This window comes from Gymnoscopelus braueri (assembly GCF_963280865.1).
Source record: "Gymnoscopelus braueri genome assembly, chromosome: 5".
Classification (NCBI taxonomy): domain Eukaryota; kingdom Metazoa; phylum Chordata; class Actinopteri; order Myctophiformes; family Myctophidae; genus Gymnoscopelus; species Gymnoscopelus braueri.
Genome location: NC_137606.1, coordinates 1,754,872 through 1,780,767, shown reverse-complemented (window position 1 = coordinate 1,780,767; position 25,896 = coordinate 1,754,872). Strand labels below are relative to the sequence as shown.

At 40.5% G+C, this 25,896-nt stretch overlaps 1 protein-coding gene across 1 annotated transcript; it reads left to right on the top strand.

Annotated features, from left to right (window-relative positions):
* The first annotated feature begins 7,037 nt into the window (after positions 1 to 7,037).
* Positions 7,038 to 25,896, top strand: kcnk6 (potassium channel, subfamily K, member 6). The gene is made up of 3 exons (XM_080428044.1): positions 7,038 to 7,480; positions 17,088 to 17,480; positions 24,241 to 25,896. The coding sequence occupies exons 1-3, from the start codon at positions 7,165 to 7,167 to the stop codon at positions 24,495 to 24,497; spliced, it is 966 nt and encodes a 321-aa protein (XP_080284170.1). The 5' UTR covers positions 7,038 to 7,164; the 3' UTR covers positions 24,498 to 25,896.

Sequence of the window (25,896 nt, the reverse complement as noted above, 5' to 3'; positions counted from 1 at the left end):
CTGGAAAAGCTTGGGGCAACTCTTGCTAAGTAATATTCCAAGCTGTCTCTCAACATGGTGAAATGCTTGTGCATTGTTCACATTTTCTTGGTTTTCATTTCTCCACTCCCTTAAATATATTCTGTAGGAAGAGAGGCAGAGCAAGGCTTTGCCCTGTCTCTCTTTTTTTGCTTGGATGTGTGGTCAACTAGGTAATACTTTACTTCACAGTTTTTTATTCAATTGCATTCTACCTGTATATTCAGTTCACACTTTGGAAAAGTATTTTAAGCACACAAAATAACAAAGGGTGAATATTTAATGCATAATTTACTGTGCAAAATTATTTGAAAGATTAAGACACGTGTAATTGTCTGTAATTGTGCATCAATACTATTATTGTGTACTTACCATAATTTTCCATGAAGTATTACATCATCGCAGTCCATTCTGGCAAAACTTAGTATTATATATCCCCAACATTAGAATGATCATGACATGGACAGATCCCCCTGCTTTTAAGAACATAATTGGAGGACATACCTGGAACTCACTTAAATAAGTCTTAAAATTATAACTAGTGTTCTCAAGCATAACACTACATTAATTGTGGTTATGATATTGACTTGACTTTGGCCTTAGTCTTCTTGACTAGGACCTGATCACTGGGATGGCACTTGCACAGGCCAGGCTTGAACTGTGCTTTCCAGCTCATGTGACCAGGAGAGATAAATCTCTTTCATCCTTTCCGCTACTGTACCTGAGAAGGATCCAGTTGGTACAGTAAAATGAGGGTGTTTCATCTTCAAGTGTATGTTTACACCAAAGTTGAGCCCAACCCATGCCAGATGTTTAGGTCCAAATTTGATCAACTAGCAAACAAGTAAATGTAAAATACACACATAAGCTGAACTTTATTTTATTTAACCCCTTAAGCCCTATTCAAAATGTACAGTAATTTAACTTCGGGACGTGAAACTGAAAGTGGTTAACAATTGGGACACATTGGCGATGTATACATTTGGCTCTACACCAAAGGGGTTTCCATGCAATATCAGCCTTGTTGCAGAGGCCAAGTTCTGGTCTTGACTCTGATTCCATAAATGTGGATTACTGTATCACTGGGTCAGGCCATTCCCACAGATACTGTCCTCACAACAGACCACAGCGCCCTGTTTATGTTTCCCCCAGTAGAATTTATATTAATGGTGGCAAAGCATCATGATTCATGAATGAACCTACCAATTCTGTTTCGTTCAAACGCAGAAAGTTTGTCTTCCAATGGATGCCAATAGGAACACCAATAAAAGTGCCAATGTTTACATGCCTGTTTATGGTCAGTCAGTGACACAGACAGGCATTCGTGGGGAAATGTTTTGCTCTTGTCTCTCTCTCTCTCTCTCTCTCTCTCTCTCTCTCTCTCTCTCTCTCTCTCTCTCTCTCTTTTTTTCTCTCTCTCTCTCTCGCTCTCTTTCTTTCCCTTTCCCTCCTGTAATTTGACTGTCTGTCTGTCACTATAAATACACTGATTGAAATCACCAGTAACACCTCCCACTTTGTTGAGTCCAGCTGATGGCCAAAACGGTTATCTAGCTGTTGATCAGAACAATATTTTTTTTGTGAGAATCATGTTATCATTTCAGAGATAGCACTGTCATTGCACTGTACTTGTTGGATTTAGCCCAGTTTGTATAATCTGCTGAAAATGTTTGTTTTGCTCCCCTTTGTTTCTTTTTTCAAGCCAATCATTTGTGATGAAATTGGAAAACAAGTATCTGCCATTTGTACAAACTACAGTTTCCTGCAGAAAAAAAAGATGAATATTTTCTGATCTGTTCAAACAAGGAAAAGGCATCATTTATTTGTTAATTGACATAATAAAATGTGACAGCTGCCAAACATTTAAGTGTATAGGAACAATTATGGTCATATAGATTTGAGTAGACTGAGTAGCGTAATTAAGCAGTGTGCAGAAGAGGACAAAAAGATGGTTGACCATTAGTCTCCTGGAAATGTGTTGTAGCCGTTTTGTTTATGTAATTTTCATTTACAAAATCATGGACATACACAGTGGTTGTTCACAGACCAGATCAAATCACAGCGTTTCTCCACACATTTGGGAACTTGGAGCAACATTCATCATATCATACAGACTGTAATAATAATTATATACATTTTACTTTGCATATCCTTCTGTGACAAATGTAGTTCATGTCCATATTTCATCATGGGTCTGAGGGTGGTGATTATATGAGGGACTAACTGGAAAAGAGGAATCCCATCAGCACTATCAGGGCTGTGACAGCAAGGGGATATAAACACAAAAACCTCAGCAAAACGTAATTTATTTAAAACTAAATTGAGTAAATGGCTGAATTTAAGGTTATTGTGTATGGAAGTCAGTGAAGTGCACGACAGTGTGAACTGTATTATGTGGTGCAATATTGTCAAGTGTCAAAACCCAAACCAAACAGTCTGTTTGGAGGACATAGGGAGATTATGCATACATAGAACTGGATAATTGATTGAGGTATATGCAGGGTGTACTTTTTTTCTCCGCCCCCTCAGCCAAAAGTACACCCTGCGTATGTCACTGATCACATGACCTCAATCAATTCTCCAGTTCTAGGCAACATAGAAGGGGGGGGGCTTTTTTCTTATTTCCACACAACAGTTCTAAGGTGTATTAAAGACATAGTTCAATGTTGAAAATGAGTGGTATTCCCCTTTAAGTGAAAAATACAGAATACAGCACTATTCGCATTGATATTGCATTGGAACATTAATGAAACAGTTCAGCAGCTAGTCCCGGCTATTGCCAATAAATTTGCTGAGTCAGAGCCGCTGCCTGTGTGCTGCACCATGATAACGGAGCTTTGTACTGCGCAGTAAAAAAAAAGACACCCTGTTAGCCAGTCTGGCCTCAGGCAGCACACCAGTCAGCCAGCATTTTTCATAAACACACCAAAAGTCAAGTTTAAAATTGTCATTTCCAAGTAGGCCTACCCCATTTTCCAAGGACACAACTACACCTTTGCTTGGATGTCAGCAGATAATTGGGAATCAGAATCCTGCCTGATTATTGGAAATTATGAAATTCTTTAGAAAATGTATATTAGACTCAAATTTAGCTCATTTGCCAGGTACAGTTACATGAACTTGGTGGGTTTCTGTAACATGACATAATACAGGCATTAACCAACATGATGCACATAGTAAGAAATAAATATATGTAAATGGTTTAGACTAAAGTAGCCAAACATGTTATAATATGAATGGGTTAATGGAATGGAGAGAAATTATCAGCCTACAGGCAGTGAAACAGGCTTTTGTGTGGAGTCCACATATAGGAACATTTGGATGGGCAAAGAGAATGAACTCCTTTCATTCAGATAAATTACAGTCAAAGAGCAGGGTTGTTTTTGCTTTCTTTTTATTTAGATTTGTCCATTATTTTATTTCCACTGCAAAATATACAGCTCATTTGTCTCCCCATATCTCTTCATTTATGTTTAATTCCAATTCTAATTTTTACAGAACCCCAGTAGTTCTGATGGAGCTGTTCAATGGCCAACAGTACAAATCGTGGTTGTACTGGGCTTTTCACAGCTGGTATGACATTGAGTAACTGTGAATATAGTAGGGGCGGGGCCAAACAAAAAGAAAACATGCACTGAAATATAGGTAGGCTACAGTGGTGGATGAAGTACTCAGATTTTGGACTTGAGTAAAAGTAGCAATATCGCATGTAAAAATACTTCTTGTCAAAGTACAAAAATATAGCATCAAAACAATAAAATGTCTTTGTTCAACGGCAGTTCTCTGTTCTACAGGTCAGAAAGTGCAAAGTGATGAGGTGACAAATCGCAGACAAACTCAAATCTATTCTCAGTTATAGCATGTGATTCTATCCCTCTTGTGATCACACACTGTTTTTATATGGCAATGCCCATACATATAGTCAGATGTTCAGATGCCCTTTTCAATTTCACAAAGGAAACCTGTGTGTGAAACAGATCAGATTCCTGTAGAATCAACCAATAGCCCAGAGTGCACTGTCTGTCGTCCGCAAATTATCGTTAAAGCAATAGGAGTTATAGGACCAGCTTGTTTGCACTTGTTTATTTTTACATGTGTGAAATTATAAGCAGAAACAGGAAACCAAGGGAGAGAGAGAGAGAGAGAGAGAGAGAGAGAGAGAGAGAGAGAGAGAGAGAGAGAGAGAGAGAGAGAGAGAGAGAGAGAGAGAGAGAGAGAGATGTAAAACAAGACAGGGGTTCACAAAGGTTCACAACCCGCATGACAAAGGCTCCCAAAGGCCATACAGTTTGTGCACCAACTGGCTGAGTCACCACCCTTCACACGGTCGATTATCAGTAGAATGAATAGATATTTAAAGTTTAATGGGCTGTTGGGGGTGTTTGAAATGTGAACATAATGAAAACAATATTGGCCTTTCATTTATTAGAGAACCACAACAATGCAGATACCAACCACTGATATGATGTAGGCTTAATAACAAGAGTCATAAGAGCCAAAGGGCATTCTAATGGAAAATACGCTCTGCATCGAGAAGTTTGCTTTCATCAAATGAAAGTTACAAAACAGGATGTGAGTGGGAGTGTATAAACCCGGTTTGATATTTAGTCATACAACTGTGTGGTGCGCCAGAAATAACCGACCTACAAGCTCACAACCATGACTGACAAGGAGGAACAACATCAGAAATGAGTCAAATGACTACATTAGAGCAGGTTCTAAAACTGTTTTGGCTCCAGTACACCCTTTCTATGATTTCTAAATCCAAGTACCCCCTTTACCGACCACATTTTCCTCAGAAAACTGTAAGAGAAAATCATAGTATGATGCTTGAAAGAATGATGGCCCACCTTTTGAAGAATATGTAATATAATAAGAATTTGAGTGAAAGAGTTGCGATTAGTGCCTCTAAGCATATTTATTTTAAACCGTGGCCATAAAATTCCAGTTAAGTACAGTTTTGATGATTGATTGTTTTATCAACATAACAGTAAAATAAATGTTTCCATTTTCCACTTTCTCTTACCTACCTGGCCTCCCTGTAGTACCTCTTCGAACCCCTAGGAGTACAGGTAGGCTACCCCCAATTGAGGAACACCGCATTAGAGCCTGGGTCTTCAAGGTTTTCCAGGCCAAGGACCCCTTAGCTGAGAGAGCGATGAAGCAGGGACCCCCACAGCCCCACTACATATTGTATAAAATTATATTAAAGATTATATTTTTTATGATTTCATAGATATATTCATGGACTTGTTTGACAGCACTATCATCAGTGTTGTTGTTTTTTAAATATATGTTGGATTCATATCATGTGTATTACTATTTTCATTTAACCACTTAAACCCTCAATACTTAGTGAACATGACCTTTCACTCTGTACTTGGTCTGTTCTTTTTTCCCTCTACTCACCAAACATCTTTGCCATGGGTTATGGCTCATTCTACATAAGAGCATTTACATTTGGCAGTTGTGGCACTGCAGGCCTCGAATTTCATCTTTTTAGGGGCAAGGACACTTGTAAATGATTTGATGGCACAAAGGTCAAATACAAGGACAACAAGGCCATCAAATAAAAAAGATATTAAGTCCACTGAAATAATACATTTTATTTAAGGGTTAAGAAAGAATTTGTATGAATTAAATATAAGTATAAGTATAACTATCAGTGAAATAAATACATTTTTGTACCAACTCCTGAAAAGGAGTTCAGGAGTTCATAGAGTCACTGGACTGGTTTGAAGATGGGGATGAGATCTTGACAGTGAAATAGAAATTCTGTACTCTGTCTGATGACCTTATGTCCTATATAACATATAACTGTTGGCTCAAACAGCGTGTGTATTATTAGTGCATCATGTGAGTTTATGTTCTGTGTCTCAGAAGTCACGTATAGACTGTCTACTGAGTTTTCTTTGCAGCTGGCAGAGGACCTTGATGTAACATCCTTTTTGTCACCCTTTTTGGCAATCTACACTCTTGCGAGGGCCTAGTTCAGTTGAATATGTCCTTCTCTGACCACAAACGCTTCATGTCCTGAAGACTACTGGAAGGAAGGAGACAGAGGAGAAAACTGTTAAATCAGATGGGACAGTGTGGATGGGGCATCAAGGCCACTGTGGCCTCAGGGCAGATCATTTTTTGAAGGGAGCAGGCCAAACTGTGGGGCAACCGCGGCCATGGCCTTCATAGCCTCCCTGAAATTCCTGCCCTGGTAGTAGGCATATATATATATATATTTTTTAAATACAGGCCTTACCCTAATTGTAATTTGTAACATTGTATTTCTACATTGTGACATTGCTACTTTAACTTGAGTAAAATCAGTTGTGGAAAAAGTGCTCCAATGTTTTACTTAAGTAAAAGTATCAATACTGCATTGCAGAAATACTCTGTTACAAGGAAAAGTCCGGTATTCTAAATTGACTATTGGCAACCAAAAGTAAATTATGTAGAATATCCCATTTCAAGTGTTCAAAATGTATAAAAATCTTTTGAAATTTTCAGATCTACAGTGAGCTTGTAGATTGGCTATTTTCAAAACGCCGAAGTATAGGGATAAAGTGTTTAATGCATGTTTTGTAATAATAATAAAAATCTACAAAGGAACTAGTAACTAAAGTGTTCAAATAATTGTAGTGGGGTAAAAGTATAATATTTGCCTCTGAGATGTGGTGGAGTAGAAGAAGAAGAAGAAGAAGAAGAAGAAAGAAGAAAATTGTAAATACTCCAGTAAAGCAAAAAAGAACTAAAAAGTACAGTACTTGAGAATATATATTCTTAGTCACTTAACACCACTGTTTTTACACAAGTAAAATTTTGAATACAGGCCTTTTACCCTAATTGTCACAGAGCATTTCGACATTGTGACATTGCTACTTCTACTTGAGTAAAACAGCATCCGACTACAACTCCATCCACCACCAGAGGTATAAATGGAGCATGGTGAGGCTGAACGGTGAACACACCCCTTTTGGCAGCCATCCTACCGTGGGAGGAGGGAGGATGGAGGCCCCCCAGGCCAGGAGGAACAGTTCCACCCCAAAAAAGTTCAGAGACACAACGGGAGTGGTAGTAGAGGACGACCAGGCCGCGGTAAAGGCGATCGGTTGTCTGCCTGATGCTGTTTGTTCCCGTACAAAACTAATCATGTCTTCCGTGAGCAAATCGTGGCTCTTGCTTACGGGTTTCGTGCTTTTCTACGTGATTTACTTGCTGCTGGGAGCGCTGGTGTTCTCCAGCATCGAGCGTCCGGTGGAGGAGAAGCTGAGGAGCGATCTGCAAGCCCTGAAGCAGGAGTTCCTCAACCAGAGCTGTGTCAACGAGACCCAGCTGGAGCTGTTCCTGATCAGAGCCTTGACAGCCAACAAGTACGGAGTGTCGGTCCTGTGGAACCACTCTGTTCACTCCAACTGGGATCTGGCGTCCTCGATGTTCTTCGCCAACACTCTGGTCACCACCGTGGGTGAGTTGAGAACAACAGAACTCCTCCTGTTCCTATCAGCGGTGGTGGAAAAAGTACACGCATTTTCTCAAGAATAAAAGTATCAATACTGCAATGTAGAAATGCTCTCTGTTAAAGTAAAAGTCCGGAATTCTAAATGTACTTGAGTAAAAGTTCAAAAGTATTGGTATCAAAATGTACTTAAAGTACCAAAAGTACAAAGTACTCATCTAGCCCCATTACGAACCTCTCACTCCGCTATACAGCTCCGAGATTAGGTCCTACTGCGAGGTCTCCCAGAATCGGTTGAACGGCCGCAAAGGGTCCGCTGTTTAACCTTTTTGCCACATCGTATCCAAAAACTAATGGTAGATTCTAAACTGTACAGATGTTTAAGGTATGGTCCGGCACCATATATTTTACGTCGGGGACTAAACAACCCGATTAAATCGCTTATTTAGTCCGCCTGTGGCCATGTTTCCCATTGTAGCCGAACCGGCAGCAGTACTGGCACCGGACGTAGGGGGGTTTTCCCCCTACGTGAAAAATATTTTCAAAATATTTTTACAAATCTTTTGAAAATGGCAGATCTATGCGCATTGTGAGCTTGTAGATCGGCTATTTTCAAATGGCTGAAATATATATACAGAGCTGAAGTGGTTAATGTATGTTTTTTTGTAATATTAATCAAAATGCACACCGTATTCACTAAAGTTTTCAAATATAGGTAGTGGAGTAAAAGTACAATATTTGTCTCTGAGATGTAGTGGAGTAGAAGTACAAGTACTGAAAAAAGTAAAGTAAAAATACCTGAAAATTCTACTTAAGTACAGTATTTGAGTAAATGTACTTAATTACTTTACACCACTGGTTCTTATTAGTGTGTTTCCGTGATTTTATCGCTGGATTCGGATTACATTATCAAAAGACATAGCATTATGTCGCTAACACTATGTTGATTTATTGCAGGGGAATGCCCTGCATTGTTTACAACCAGGACTTTTCATTGAATTTGCCACGTGTCATAAGGGTTTAGCATACAAGTGATGACAACGCAGCTGTGTGGTATTTCCCCTTTTTAAATGTGGGTTGGCTGCTTTTAAAAGATCAGTCAGATAAAAGGTCTTCTTTGAGGAAGGAGGTTGATTGGGGCCAGGCAGACCTGTTTAGGGCGAGTAAGGTGAAATGACAAAAAAATATCTCGAATGCAGTGGTGGAAAAAGAACTGACATCTTTTACTTAAGTAAAAGTATCAATACCCCAATGTAGAAGTACTTTGTTACAAGTGAAAGGCCTGTGTTCAAAATTTTACTTGAGTAAAAGTACAAAAGTATTGGCATCAAAATATACTTAAAAAGTGTACTTAAGTACAGTACTTGAGTAAATGTACTTAGTAACTTTACACCACTGCTCAAATATATCAAGTCACGTTCATAATTTCCTATTTGACAGTTTCAGTAATTATTACAGTCTTGACAACTTGTAAAATGAGCAACACAAGGAGATGGGGGGAGGGGGAACCTAGCTATAGTATCCTTTTTTTTTTTTTAAATGGAACACATTTTGCAAATGAGCCTGTTTCTTTTTGGAGCTACACCCAGTTCTTAAAGGCTGGCCACAGGTCAGATCAACTGGACCTGTGGGTTTGTTGAGCCCCTCTTGGAACCCTGTATACATTTTGTTTTGTATTTCGGATGACATCACTCACAAATACAAAAAAGGTATACAGGGTTCCGGAAGGGGCTATGGATTTGTTATGCTTATCTTAAATAAAGACACCCTTCATAATCGTAACTCTTAGTACAGTGCATCACTTTTAGGAAGATTTGTTGGTAAGCACACACAATTTGTTGGTACGCACACACAATGTTGAGACATGTAAATTCTGACTGCTATTGCCATACAAGAGGCCATTGTCTCTAGTTGAGGTTATATTTTCCTTATCAGCCAGGCAGTGGTACACAATATTGAATTTCATTTTCTTAAACCACTATTGGTCTGGAGAATAGTCAACAGCATTTTTGTTTCCACACACATGCACGCACGCACACACAATGTTGAGACATGTAAATTCTGACTGCTATTGCCATACAAGAGGCCATTGTCTCTAGTTGAGGTTATATTTTCCTTATCAGCCAGGCAGTGGTACACAATATTGAATTTCATTTTCTTAAACCACTATTGGTCTGGAGAATAGTCAACAGCATTTTCTTTTGACAGACTTTTGTCATCTAATGTTTTGTCTGTGTGACCATGGAGCAACTTGTGGCGCAGATCCTGATGGTTTAGCCCTCTTAAATTTAGATATTTCATAAATACAATGAAGAAACAGAATAAATTTAAGCCTCACTGGTTTTGTTGAGTCTTTTGGCCCAGTGTATTCTGGCCAATTTTTTTTTGATTTTTTTTAAACTTGAAACGTGTCAAAATGTTTTTAGAACTTTGGACCGTGGGGTTGAGGGGTTGGTTTGCAACAGCACGTGTGTGTGTGTGTGTGTGTGTGTGTGTGTGTGTGTGTGTGTGTGTGTGTGTGTGTGTGTGTGTGTGTGTGTGTGTGTGTGTGTGTGTGTGTGTGTGTGTGTGTGTGTGTGTGTGTGTGTGTGTGTGTGTGTGTGTGTGTGTGTGTGTGTGTGTGTGTGTGTGTGTGTGTGTGTGTGCGCACAATCACTGTGTGTACAGTATACATATGTTTGTATTGTATGTATGACACACATTTCTGAGAGTGCACATGACACTGCACAAATGTTTTCAGTAAACATCTGACTGACTTTCTGTTCGTGGAACATAACCTTTTCTTAACCTTTTTGCTTGGACTTTGCCATTTCCTGTCAACAAGATGGGTAAGGACAGATATAAGGGGGGAAAAAAACAGCAAACGCTTTTACACAGTGACAAACGACACATAAAGATACTGTTCATTTTAGCCTATAGTTACAGCAGTAAGCGGCCACGATTCCTTTCTGAAATGTTTGCGTTGTTGCAATCAGGCCTTCTACTACAGCTAGTGTTTCCTAAGTCAAAGTGACTCATGTAATGCCATTTGATTTTTGTTTGGATATCAAGAGTGTATTTCAGTTTATGCCATGACATCTGCGAAACATGATCTCACCACCACAAACAAAAACAATCGCATGTCTGTGCTAGCTATCTATTACTTAAAGGGATATTTCACTTTCAAAAAAACTTTTGGTCATTTTATCGTCTACTCAGGCCTTTGTGAGCCCCCAGACAGTTTTTAAGTTGCTTGATTCAGTATTTAGATATTTGATATTCATTTTATCAGACACGCCCCCTTCCTATACAAACCCATTGTAACTTCAAACGCCATTTTAACCATGTTAGATTCATCGAAAACACCCGTCCTTGGTTCTGGTGATTCACCCTGCCCTCCTAATGCGTGAGGGGGCAGTGTTTTTCCGATTCCTTTTTTCCTTTATTTTATAAATTTTTTTTATTGTATTTTATTTTTTCCTTTTTCCCAAAAATGCATTAAAAATAAATAAATAAAGTAATTGAAAAAACACGGCCCCCTCGCGTATTAGGGAGGCGGTATGAGTCACCAGAACCAATGACGGGTGTTTATGATGAATCTAACATGGTTAAAATGGAGTTTAAAGTTACAATGGGTTTGTATAGGAAGGGGGCGTGTCTGATAAAATGAATATCAAATATCTAAATACTGAATCAAGCAACTTAAAAACTGTCTGGGGGGCTCACAAAGGCCAGAGAATATGATAAAATGACCAAAAGTGAAATATCCCTTAAGGCCACAACTATTTGTGCATAGATGTGATGTGGGCATATCGGTTACGGATACGAATATATGTATTCTCATTACTAGTCCATACCCGTGGGGGGATATGCGCACATGATCTGGCAACCCGGGAGCCAGCAAACACAAAAACGCTAATAAACAGCTGACATTTGGTGAAAAAGAAAAACGGGCTTCGCTGTTCCGTGCACATGGTAATGGTCAATGGCTGTGTGCAAATTCAGATCAATTGCTCCAGCCACTGAGGAGAACCGGGCAGAACAAATTTTGGGCTCACCACTACCCTCACACCACTACAGAGCTTTGGTTAATTATAGGAGGATTGTTATTATTTATTTTGTAGCACCAAAATTGCATTTATCCTGAGATCAACCGCAATCAACTACTCTTTTATTTTCTTTACTAGTGTACCCCCACTAAAATATGTTTCCAGCTGAGTAGTACTCTCGAGTCCCTTCACCAGCAATCTTCCTGATACCGATTTTAAAGGTGCTGAAAGTGATATTCAAGTGGTTTACTAAAGAGCTGGAGAGACCTATGACAATAATTATAATAATGGAGATTGAACTCTCAGTTGTATGTTTCAACCACTTCAACAACTGTTTTGTTTTGTTTGGCTTTCATAATCAACACTCCCTCAGGCCAGGTCAAGAAAATGATGCAGCAAGCCAGCTGACAAATTGGAGGGTGTCTGTATATATAGGGCATAGCAGTGGCGGCCATTTTCTGGTTCCACTTCAAAATACTCAATGCATTTTTCCCATTGACATTTCCAAAAATATTTATATCAATTAAGCCTAGAATCAAGCCATCCAGGGTCCTGGTGAATCATGACCATAAAACGTTTGATTCTGTGATAAAACTTTTTTGAAGCCAATAAGGGGTGCACTGGTGGATGAATGGTTGGTGTAGCACTAGCAACCATATGGTTGTAACATCTATGGTTAGACTCCAGCTGGAGCCATATTGCATGTATTTTCCCCTCTCTTTCTGTCTCTCTACACACTCCTATATAAATAAACAAAACCATCAAAAACATTCTTAAGCATTAACAAAGTAACTGTTGTTGACTGAATAAACTTAAGCAGTTTCCTTATTAACTTTGGATTTTGGAAACTCTGTGGAATTACCCATGTAAACACTGCCTAGTGTTTTTCTTTACTGTCCCAAGTAGTTAGGTGTGTTGCATACCAACTCAATGAGAGGATATTTCAGAAGGTTATCTATTGTAAGGTTTTTTCTGAGAAACTTTTTTAAAGAATCAATGGGGTCTTTAATAGAAACTGACAAATATTTAACCCATTTAGACCTGAGGCCGATTTTAAAAACGCCTTCTAAAAACGCCTTCTAAAAACGCCTTCTAAAAGTGTTCTGAAAAACATCTATTTTTGTATTAAAAATAAATGTTGCTATATACATGGCAACATCTAAAATTACACAGATACTTTCCCGGTTTTAAAGGTATAACGTATAGACCAATTATTTGTTTACCAACATTGAGACTGGACGCACAGGTGATTGTTTCATGCAATCAATTCCCAACATTGTTTCGGGGTGCGCTGGTTTCAGTTCATTCAACCTCCTCTTGTGTGTTGGCTAGTGAGGCGCATCCTAGCGATACCTGACAGAATGGGTTTCATTTGGTGCCGGCCTGCGCGCGCATACTGGTTCTTATCAGTGTGACGTCGTCTGTTAAGGGGTCTATAGGCTTTCCAAGTCTTAATGGGTTGGAGAAAGTGACTGGAGGACTACAGGAGTTATTTTGTGAAGTGACTGGTCTGGCACAGGAGTTATTTTGAGAGTGTTGGTGGGTTTTGCATGCGTGTGACGGAAGCTGTATTCAGTTAAATTATTAGTTAACCTCTTTCCTCCTGATAATTTGTAATGATGGGTCACTCACAGATAGCTTTGTTCTGCAGGGTGGCGCTTCCTTTTCCAGGTCACCTGAACCATTTCTTCACAGTAGCTTCATTTTATCAACAAAATGTTAGATGGGAAAGATATTGCTGTATCCTGTACTAATGGATTGGGCACAGAATGATGTCGGCCGACTCATCATTCCAAGAAATAGGCCTACTGTTTTACTAGGCTTGATCTGTCCATTGGCTTAGTTTGCTCACAACATGTCACGTTGTATATCTGCTATTTTCATCGATACAGTATGTTCGCCTATTATTCCCTCCTCCCCCGGCTGGTGCCCTGCGCACTACCCACACCCGTCTGCCTGCCACCCCCCCCCCTCTCTACCTTCATCTACTCCTCTTCCCCTCCCCCTCTCTATCCCACTTTTCTCCCCTCTCCCCTAACGAGGTCCTTCTCCTTGTTACCTCTAGTCGCCCCACCTCATGCTCTCTGGACCCGGTCCCATCCACTCTGCTGCAGTCTATTGCACCTGAACTTCCTTTCCCTCTGCTTTCAAGACTGCCAGAGTCACCCCCCTCCTGAAGAAACCGACACTTGACCCCTCTGAGATCAAGAACTACAGACCGGTTTCCCTTCTATCCTTCCTATCTAAAACTCTCGAACGTGCTGTCTTCAAACAACTGTCCTCCTACCTCCACCAGAACAACCTCCTGGACTCCAACCAGTCTAGGTTCAAAGTGGGTCACTCGACAGAGACTGCCCTCCTGGCAGTGACGGAGTCGCTCCATGCCGCTAGAGCGAACTCTCTCTCCTCCGTCCTGATACTCCTGGACCTGTCTGCAGCGTTCGACACGGTGAACCATCAGATCCTCCTCTCCACCCTCGAGGGGATGGGTGTCTCAGGCTCTGCACTCTCCCTGTTTGCATCCTACCTGACGGGTCGCTCCTACCAGGTGATGCTGAGAGGGTCTGTGTCAGAACCACACAGGCTCACTACTGGGGTTCCCCAAGGCTCGGTTCTGGGTCCTCTTCTTTTCTCTCTACACTACATCTCTTGGTGCTGTCATCCACTCCCATGGCTTTTCCTACCACTGCTATGCCGATGACACCCAGCTGATCCTCTCATTCCCCCCCCCTGACACACAAGTGGAGGCACGCATTGCTGCTTGTCTGGCTGACATCTCGGAGTGGATGTCGACGAACCACCTGAAGCTCAACCTGGACAAGACCGAGCTGATGTTCCTCCCGGGGAAGGGCTGTCCGCACCGAGACATGGCCATCACCATTGATAATGCTGTGGTGACGTCAACTCGGACTGCGAAGAATCTGGGTGTGACCTTGGACGATCAACTGTCGTTCTCGGCTAACATCGCATCAGTGACACGGTCCTGCAGATTCCTCCTCTACAACATCAGGAGGATTCGCCCCTTCCTCACGGAGAAGGCAGCCCAGGTGCTCATCCAGTCTCTTGTCATCTCCCGCCTGGACTACTGCAACTCCCTCCTTGCTGGTGCTCCAGCATCAGCCATCAGACCTCTGGAGCTTGTTCAGAAAGCTGTGGCTCGTCTGGTGTTCAACCGCCCCAAGTTCTCCCACACAACTATCCTTCTCCGTTCTCTGCACTGGCTCCCCGTAGCGGTCGCATTCAGTTTAAAACCCTGGTGCTAGCCTATAGGGCAGTGAAAGGAACCGCTCCTTCTTACCTCCAGGCTATGGTCGATGCCTAAACCCCTGCCCGACCACTTCGGTCTGCCACCTCGGGGCGACTGATTGCCTCATCACTCAAGGGTCCTTCTGGTCGATCGACACGGTCACAACTTTTTTCTGTTCTGGCCCCACAGTGGTGGAATGAACTTCCCACTGATGTCAGGACAGCAGAGTCACTGCCCATCTTTTGCCGCAGGCTGAAAACCCACCTCTTCAGGAAACACTACCCTTCCTCTTTGCCTGGCCTACTTGTTAACTAGTTGTACGAACTCTTGTTTTATTTTTGTATTGTTTTATTGGATCTTGTTTAGTCGATACACTTATTTGTTTTAGCTCGTGCTCATTTATTTTGCTATTTTGTCTCATCTGTTTAAGAAAGTAGGTAGCTGATATATTGCACTTTTACCTTAGCGCTAGGTATACTCTTGGTTGCTTGTTTTTGCAGGAAATGCACTTAAGACTTCTGGTGATTAGTAGTTTCGTTCCCTACCTATGTTGAATGCACTTATGCACTTATTGTAAGTCGCTTTGGATAAAAGCGTCAGCTTAATGTAATGTAATGTAATGTAATGACATGTCCAGATTAGGAACTAGTAAACTCCAGCTTAGTCCCATTATGGTCAAGGATGTGTTTCAGGGAGACCTGCCCAAGACAGCAGCAGTAGTTTCAATAGAAGATTGGAGACTAGTTCTGTCTTCTATGGTTTAACCGATAAAGTCCAAGGCCCCTGATAAATAGATTGGATTGATTGTGCAGGGGTAATACTGCTAACAAAGTGCTGCTAAATATTGGCTTGGTATTGCAGTTTTTTCTGCATTTCAAACCGCTTACAATTCAAGGTGTTGTGAATATGTAGACTCCCAGCCCAGAGAAAGATGCATAATATACTGGCCAATCCACACTTTCATTCTATCTTTTATGATTAAAAAAATATGTATCTGCTAACCGGTATATCCTGTTTATTTTTCATTTGCGATCTCCCATGTTCAGCCCAAATTAGATGAACACAGTGAAAGTCCTGTTGCAGGTTGCACTCAGACAGCGCAGACAATGGCAAGCAACAGTAAAAACACTGATTATCATCAGGATTGGTGCGACATTATCTGAGCGTCGTGCAATCCTGCATGCTAGAAAGAACCAACTTCCTCACGTTCAGTAGAAATGCTGTTCCTTTTATGTTAATTCCTCTTATGTCAGAGTTGCCTAATTAAGACATTAAAGGTCATTGATGGAGAAATACTGCTGTCTTGCACAGAGTTTCCCAGTACATGCAGACATTATACTGTACAAAGACAACAGGAGAGGACTAAAGATGACTGAAAATGAAGATGATAGTCTGACGGTTGCCCAGAGTGCCACTGTCTTAAAGGGATATTTGACTTAAAATAAAAAATGTGGTCATTTTATCGTCTACTCAGGCTTTTGGGAGCACCCCAGACAGTTTTTAAGTTGCTTGATTGAGTATTTAGATATTTGATCTTAATTTTATCAGACATGCCCCCTTCCTTCAAACTCCATTTTAACCATGTTAGATTCATCGGAAACACCCGTCCTTGGTTCTGGTGACTGATGTCACCAGAACCAAGGACGGGTGTTTTTGATGAATCTAACATGTTAGAAATGGAGTTTGAAGTTATAATGGGTTTGTATAGGAAGGGGGCGTGTCTGATAAAATTAATATCAAATATCTAAATAGTGAATCAAGCAACTTAAAAACTGTCCGGGGAGCTCACATAAGCCTGAGTAGACGATAAAATGACCCAAAATTGTTTTGAAAGTGAAATATCCCTTTTAACCCATTAAAACCAGGAAAGCATCTGTGTCAAACTCATTTTAGCATTGGCTATTAAAAATAGCAGATATACAAGCTCACAGCGCATCGCTTTGTGCCGCGCTGCGAGCTTGTACATCTGCTATTTTTGAACATTTTGGAAAAATCTTGTGTGAGAACTACTGGTTTAGAAGGTATTTGTAGAATCGGCCTCAGGTCTTTTTAACCCATTAAGACCTGAGGCGGTTCTTAAAAATGTTTTATAAATCCAAACAGTTTTTTGAAAAAAATCAAAAAGAAAATGTTCAAGATTTTTCACAAATAGCAGATCCAAGCTCATAGTGCGGCACTCGGTGCCGTGCTCTGAGCTTGTATATCTGCTATTTTTGAATAGCCAAAGAAATCTTAAGTGACACAGATGTGTTCCAGGTCTTAATGGGTTCTCCTTTTTGTATGTTTGTATGTTTGTTTCCTTCTTTCTCTAACTCGCTGTCTGATCTTCCTGCTCCTTCAGGCTATGGCCACACCACTCCTCTGTCTGATGCGGGGAAGGCCTTCTCCATTCTTTACGCCCTGATTGGAGTGCCCTTCACCATGTTGGTGCTGACCGCTTGTGTCCAGAGGCTCATGTACCCGCTGGTCTATGCTCCGATTGGACTGTTGCAGCACGCGGGTCTGGAGCTCAAGAAGGCTACCGCGGTCCAATTCGCCTTGCTGGTGACGCTGCTTGTACTTGCGTTCTTTGTGGCGCCGGCAGCCGTGTTCAGCGGCGTCGAGGTGTCCTGGTCGTTCCTGGATGCCGTCTACTTCTGTTTCATCTCACTGTTCACCATTGGACTGGGAGACTATGTGCCAGGAGAAGAACCAAACCAGAAGCATAAGGCCCTCTACAAGGTCTGCATTATGGGTGAGTTTTGTAGTATAGAAGAACATGAAATGGGTGTGAAAGCACCATCTCAAAAACCCAAATTTGAGCCAGAATTGGGTGCTGTACTTTCATTTTAGGATACCGGTAGTATGACAAGTTAGACCCTACAGAAAAACGCGGGCAAAAATCCTTGATTATGCGGGCTAAAACTCTAGATTATGTGGGCTAAAATCCTTGATTTTGCGATGAAATTGCGGGAAGTTGCAAAACATGCGGAAAGTTGTGAAATATTGAAATATGCAAAAAGTTGCGAAAAATGCAAAATATGTGAAAAGTTGTGAAATATGTGGAAATATGCGATGCGCATATTATGCGATGCAGCCTTTTTGAAAAAATATTACCCCCGCATAATTATACGCCATTTTGCTGATTATGCGGTAAATTATGCGATCGCATAATCGCATTTTTCTGCAGGGTCTATATAGCCAATTGACCATGAGCCGTGGTATACTTGAGATGACTGCGACTGCGTGCAATGCATGCCATAAACTGTAGTTTGTTTGATTTTCAAGTAACTATGTCATTCAGGGGTGCCGTGGATGAAAAAGTAAATTACAGGAGTGCCCAACTAGTTTGAGAACCACTGCTTTACATACTGTATATTTAATTAAATGGGTAAAATCCACCAGACTGAAAACTGAAACTTAATTTGTGTGTATTGCATAACGCATCTCAAAAACATTGCTTTTCACCAAAGCAAATTATGTGTTTTTTTCCATACTTTGTCCACATCCAAACCTATCTGTCAAGTTTGGTTTGAACAGACCAGATCAGAATGTTTTCGGGTAGACTGTCTAGTCTATGGATATTTACACAAGTGTCCAGAACATAATCTATGTCTAGTTTTTCAACCTGTGAATATTTAGAACAAATTAATATATTTTTAATACTCCATAACCATATCATAAGACTCCTGTTCTTCCAGAAATAAGGTAAATGAATAATACTCCAATGAGACGCTGCCGGTGTTATGTGGTTATTTGGTCTATAACATACAGTAGATCACACTCTTGACTTTACACATCCTGTTTGCTGGGTCAGTCATAAAGTACAGTGTTTGATAAGAGGGTGTGTCTCATGAAGCAGCACAGTGACACTCCTTTCAGCGTTGGCGATCTGCATAATTATGCATCAAGGCAAGCTCGGTGGCAACTAAGAGGAACTGGTCACAGACACTCCCAGTTGTTCATTTCATGCAGTAGAACTGGTTCATGTTACCACCCACATTGCGGCTATGTGTCATCGCCATGGTTAAAAAAACAACAAGATGGAATACAATTGAAAAGTGCTGCACTATGATATGTTGTTAATGATCAAGACTGAGGCAGTCATGTTGAATTATTTTTACCATCAGAAAGAGTGTCCAGTGAAGATGTACGGATGATACTCAAGGCCCTTAATCCAAAGCACCAGGTCTCGCTCAACATTTATCCAGGTTCCTACGTGACGCAGCCAAAATCATTACACCATGCATAACCCATATAACTAACCCTTAAACTAGGAGCCTTTCCCCAAATAATTCAAATTAGAAAGAGCAACCCCTTCACTTTTATTATTCAAAAAGGGAAGCAAAATAGAACCCGGCAATTACCGTCCTGTCTCCACTCTGTGTGCAGAATCCACGGTAATAGAAAAGGTTATATACAAACAAATTGATAATTATGTCATCCCACAATCTGCTGTTTGGATTTCAAACTGGCTTCAGAAAATCTCATTCCACAGATACCTGTCTGCTTTATTTAGCTGATCACTCTAGGAAGGAAGTAGATCTGGGAAAGTACTGGTCATGCTTGATCTCCAGAAATATTTTTATACGGTAAACCACTATAATCTTCTGAGCAAGCTCAGGGCCTTGGATTTGAACAGTGCAGCTCTACAGTGAGTGAGGTCTTACCTGGTTGACAGAGAACAAGTGGTGGTTGTTAATGGCACTCTGTCCTCACCTTAACCCCTTAAGACCTGAGGCCGATTCTACAAAATGTCAGTTGACAGACAAAAAAAAAACGCATGTTGCTATCAGTGGTTCTCAAACCTTTTCATGTCAAGGACCCCCAAAATGATATGTATTTGGACACGGACCCCCATCTCACAATATTTAGTTCCAGGGACCCCCAGAAGCAAAGATTTGAGTTACGCATTTTCGCTTTAAAAATATATATTCAAAGATTTGCACAAATTGTCACTATTTTTCAAAAATAGCAGATTCAGAGTGGTAGTAGGTGACTCTGAAATTACAGCCAAGGATGCAGTCACTTATTTAGGCTGCACATTAGACTAAAATAGCTGGTCTGGAGAGACTAACACTGAAAGTTATCTCGAAGGTAAATCAAAAAGTAGGCTACAATTCCTTGCTACTGCTGGAATATTGACTTTTGTGGATAGATGTTCTCGTGTAGTTATCTCATATGATATCGGCAGGGGCACCAGTTAAATGTTATTCAAACTATGCCTGCATGTGTGGTTTCTGAGGATTGTCAACAATGAGGTACCCAATAAATTACCTAGTTAATTACTTCACAAAGGTTAGCGACCCTCAGCTATTCTACCAGAGGGAGCTCATTAGCTCAATAAACCTTGTACCTTGCGGATTCAAAAGCGGTTTATACTCCGCATTTGGAATGGGCTACCAAAAAGCCTTAAGTCTGCTGTCTCAATAGCTAACTTTAAATCTTCACTTAGAGTTGGCTGAAATGTAGCTGCTGGACCTAATCATAACCATGATCTATTTGCAGCAGTATTCAGGCTTTTATTATATTTTATATTCTAACGCTTGCTTATACTGTTTTTTTGTTGTATTATTGTGAAAACATGCAACCAAATGTCATTGGTGAAAGTTTTATTTACATCTGATATACAGTATGCAACTACACCCTTTTCTTTTATTTCTATTGTTTCTCCCCAACTAACCCCCGCCCCTTCGTCACAATTGAGGGACCACAATGGAAATAAGAAAAGGGAAAATCTAATTTGGAATTGGGTAGAATATTCTAATATTCTAATAAGTGCAGCTCTGAAAACAAAGATCATAAACGATACATCCACAGGGCATGGTGTGACATTATTGTGTCAGTGCAACATAAACAGTAGGTGCCACATGCCTGGGGAAAATAAAGCATGCCCTCTAGAATAACTTAAGCAGTGTGTGTGACATGCAGGTGAGAGATGCTCTCTCTAGCACCATGTTGAATTTCTCCACTTCTCTCCTCCCTCTTCTCCTTGTTTTCCTACTTTTCAAATTGGAATGTATAAGTTGGTTGTGGGAGAGCATTGTCATGTTAGGAAAAGAGAAGATCCAGTGAATGGATATTCTCCAACCCCACCAGTCCCCCCTCGAGCCCTGTCAGATCTGACATGTCTACTGACTGATTTGATACGTTCATTTTCTTTTACCAGTCCATGCTTCAAATAATGGTTGGACTTGACCATTACTTAAAGGTAGGGTAAGTGATTTACTTTGGTTAAAATAAGTGTTAAATAGCTCTATATTCTGATAGTACTCATTGCTATAGACTAGAGTGTTTGTTCAGTAAAAGGAGTCTCCATGTCTCTCCAGCTCTTTATTAAACAGAAAATGCATTTTCAGTGCTCTCTCCTGATTGGCTTAAATGTTGTCACCTACCTGAAAATGTAATATATTCTGTTTACTAAAGAGCTGTAGAGACTCCTGTGACAGAACAAACGCTCTGTAGCAATGATTACTATCAGAATATAGTACTTTAAAATATGTTACCAAAAAATATCACTTACCCTACCTTTAACCATCTGGCGTCCCTATTTTTGGGCAGGTCGCCAAAAATGTTTCAAAAATAACAGATCTAGGGGGGGGGGGGGGGGAGTCCAGGAAGTTGGCATCACCAGACCTGAGGGAGCGGATAATTTAAGACTTAAATGATTAATTTGGGATCCTTTTCCATCCTATTGATAAAACAAAATAATATCAGCATATTGGGTTAGTTCCAAGCGGACATGCTGCATATAGGGTGTTTTCACCCCTCTCTGGATGACTAGACTAATCTCTAAGTCTCGTTCATGTATGTGTGGGGGCACTTGTTTACCTTCCCTTGAGATTGTATTATATATTAATTATATAGGTCATTCTGGGGGCAGATTAAGATTGACCCTGTCCAGTCCTCCAGTTTAATGTGGATTAGCGAGTGATTGCTGGAAATCACTTATTTCTCACAGCATGAAGGCACCAGATTTTTTAACCAGTTTATTAGCCAACCAAGTTGGTAAGATACAGAATGTCGAGTCAGTTTATATTTATGGCACTTAACCAGCAGGTTCAACACAAAGGACTTTACAAAACTCAAAATATACATACATATACATACTGTACATGAATTATGAGATAACGAGCACATCACTAATTTTAACAGGATTCTATAACCTGTTGGTGCATCTATATGTATATGCAGGTGGAAGAGTGTCTGTCTGCCTGCCAGCATGCAAGTACATATAAAGATGTCTTTAATCCACCTTTCCTCAAATTCTCCAAGAACTGCCAAATGTCACAGTGATCACTATGTCTGATTCTAATCCATATAGACACGTAGTCTACTGACCTGAAGACCTACTTAATGACATAATATGTATTCATCCTACTTAACTCATGCTGACACAGTATTTGTTTAACCCATCATAATGTGTTGTGCTTGTTAAATTCAGTCCAGGTACATTGGATACTACATGCTCCTGAGGCACCGTATCACATTTGAATGGTTAAATGGTTGTTATTCCCCTATGCAAACGGAACCACACCCTCTGAATGGAAAACCAAAAGGTTGCTGTTGTACCCTACACTACAGTGGCCCCTGGGTTTGCAGGTACTCTATAGCAGTGGTTCTCAACCTTTTTTTTTAAGGCTGCGACCCCCCAAAATAATCATATTTGAACTGGGGACCTCCCACCCTGACAAGCACTTGGAATTGTAGGCGTTACATTTAGACATTGACTTGGTTCCCCCGATAAATATTGTGAAAATAGCAGATCTACAAGCTCAGAAAGCCTCGCAATGTGACCTTGTAGATCGGCCTCTCTCTTATATAATTTGACAATTTGGCCAATGTTTCACAAATTTGTATTGTATAGTTATCAATAGTGATCAAGTTTGTTGATTACTGCAAGAGGAAAAAAACTATTACAGTGAGGTTTGAGAGGTGGGGCCTCTGTAATCCTACACTGTTTTGAACAGTTCTGCCTACGTGTACAGTGAAGTGCCATTGTGCATGACCAGATTTCCATGTTTATGTGGGACAGGGAAAAGTAGAACATACATGTGACAATGAGCCCTTGAGGGGCAACCCGCTAGCCGAGTGGCTAGGGTGCGTACATCACAGGCTCAAATTCCTGACGGATCATTTGCAGCTTGTCACTCTCCTACTCTTTCTCTCTGTGTCCTGTGTCGCTCGATTGTCTCTATCAAATAAAGGCTTAAAATACCCCCTAAAAAATAACGAATACAAAATGCATCATGTATCTGCAACAAACAGTGACATGTAGGATTTGTGCCCGCCACCCCCCCTATCGGTCTTAGTGAAATTGCTTTTGGCTCTGATTTGTTTAGAGGTTCCCCAATGTGTGATAAAACTTTGGTGTAGATCGGACAATGTGTTCATAATTTGTCTTTCTTATGAATGGCAGTAAGGCACAATATGAAAACTCATATTTATCACATGATGACTCCTGTTTATCACACTACTCCAGAGATGTTTTTGTACCAACTGGAGTGAGTTTTGGACAAAATCTGTCCGGAGTAGTTGCAAAACGTCTGTGTTGATAGTGCAAAATCGCAGAAAATCTAGTGAATGGACGTGTCCTGTATGTGGAGTATCATCACGATCCGAGGAATCCAGGGGGTAGGGCATTCACCGACTAGTCGAATATTCGAATATCAAACCGACTATTCGACTATCAAACCACTATTCGATTATTGGATAAAAAATAAAAAAAAAATAGAATTTTTTTTTTTTTAGTGGCTTTTCTACAGCAGACACGCAGCTGTGAGCTCTGGTGTGACGTCAACTCGCATTCCTTGAGTCGAGTCATCAATGCCATTGGAATTATTATAATTTTTTATAATCAAATCGATTATTCGAATACTTATAGGTCGAATAATTCGAATACTAAAAATCACTATTCGTGAATGCCCTACCAGGGGGAAACATTTGATGTATGACCTACAGTTCAAGAGTTTATAGGCCAAAATGATTGGTCCAGTGGTGTCTGAAATAGGCTGCGCAAAACCAGACAGACGGACACACACACACACATGGACAGATGTGAAAACATAGTCTTTGCCTCCTGGCTTGTTGTTCTGGAGAAGACTATAATATTGCATTGCCTTCTGGCCTTGTTGCACTTGCTCTACTATTTGTAGTTGTACCCTTATAACTTAACTTAAGATATATAATTATTAACTACCCTTATATCTTAACTTAAGATATATAACTTAAGACTTAAGCCCCATTTTATGTACATTGTACATTGTCCTACAACGGTGTTGCACAAAAATAGCAGACTCACAGCAAGCTCGCAATGCAGTGCATTGTGTCCTTGTAGATCAACAATTTTTTTTCAACGTTTTTGAAAGCTAATAAGATATAATGAATGACATAGTTGAATGTCAGGTTGAAAAGTGGTTAATCTTAACGGTTCCCACCCTTTTTATTATGTTCTATAGTGTTCTTGTACAACAACCCTAAACTACTATACACCTGTGTTTGACCCCCCTCCCCAGTCTACCTGTTTGTGGGGCTGATGATGATGTACCTCCTGCTACGCGCCTTCCACAAGATGGCTGACCAGCACGGCCTGACAACCTTACTCCATCTGCCGCACTGCGACGAGACGGCCGAAGACGACATTGAACCGATCCTGGTCGAGGAGGAGATGCCCGACAACCAGGATCCTCCCGCCTACCTGGCAGAGAAAGCTGCCAGCAAGCCTCTGGACCCTGGATCTCAACCCTCTTACAACACTATCAACAAGGGCTGAGCTTTGGGTGATGACGGCTCTACCTCTAGTGATCTCCCCTGACTTTGGAGAGCATGTCAAAGTACCACCACCACCCCACACACTCACACATGCACGCAAAATAACATCTCCTCCCCACCCGCAACTGGTGGGCTGAATCATGAAACTTCATTAATCTTGTCCATTGTCCTGATGTGTCTTTGACTAAATACACCGGAAGATTATTAAAAACGCCATTGTAATATACATTTTACCGTTTTGAGATGCAGACCGTTTGAAAATAAGACGTATACTAGTAGGTTGTTGTTCGAGACAGAAGTGAGTTGTATCACTTGAGAGAGAGGGACATTTTGATTAAATATACACTTTATACAAAGCAACAGTGTGTAACCTCATTGTAAGACGGTAGGGCTTATAGAGGCCTGGTTGTTGTACTCACATGGAGGTTTGTGATTGTGAGAGACAACTTGTAACAGCAATGCATTATTTCAAACCAAACATGTATATTGGTGAAGCACAAACCAAATCCATCTCATTGTGTATTCTTGTCTTACTTTTTGTGGCTTGAGTAAAGGCTGTTCCATCCCAGGCTGGAGACGACATGTAAATATAGTGCTCTCAAACTCCATATCGAATCTGTGTTGGTAGGTACCAATCATAATTGGTCCTGACTGGCCATTTGAGAGTTTGTCATTTATTAGTGGGCTAGTCTCTCCACACAGGACAAGCTTAGTTCTGGACTAAGCATTTCTATCAGTGGGTCTGTCTCAAGTACTATACTAGATTAATGACTTGGGCTGCCTTCCTTTATGTTACTGCCACCTAGTGTGCATTTGTCTGTACTACAACAATGTTGGCGTGCAGTTTGTTTTCTCCTGAATAAATTTATAGGATTAAAGGGCTTGAATAGAAGGACTGAATGAAAACTAACTGATAGAAAACTGTGGATAAATGTAAGGTTTTCATTGTTGTAACTGAAGCCATTATACACCTCAACAGGAATCTAAATGTCACTACCTGGTATTTGTGCGTATCGCTTATGAATTGATGTTTGACTGTTCTCTGTAAACAAAACGGATGCCTCATGTCACCTGGACTTCCATGTTTTATCATAAATTAGACTAAAGCCTAATTCATACTTCGACCAACGATGGAATCGCTTGCTGTAAATGAACTCATTTTCAAGAGTGCCCCGTTGTGTGATGAAGCATATATTAGGCTTTAAAATAATGCACTTTAAAGACTTTCACGTTCTCTCTTATCTGAATCATGACTGAACAGCCTTTTATCCTGGTACTGTAATGCCTTTGTCAGACCACATTGGTATATGCGTAGTTATAGAGACAATTAAATATGAACTAGAATGTATTAACTTTCATGATTATATAATAAAGGAAAAAACATGCTATTATTTTTGAAA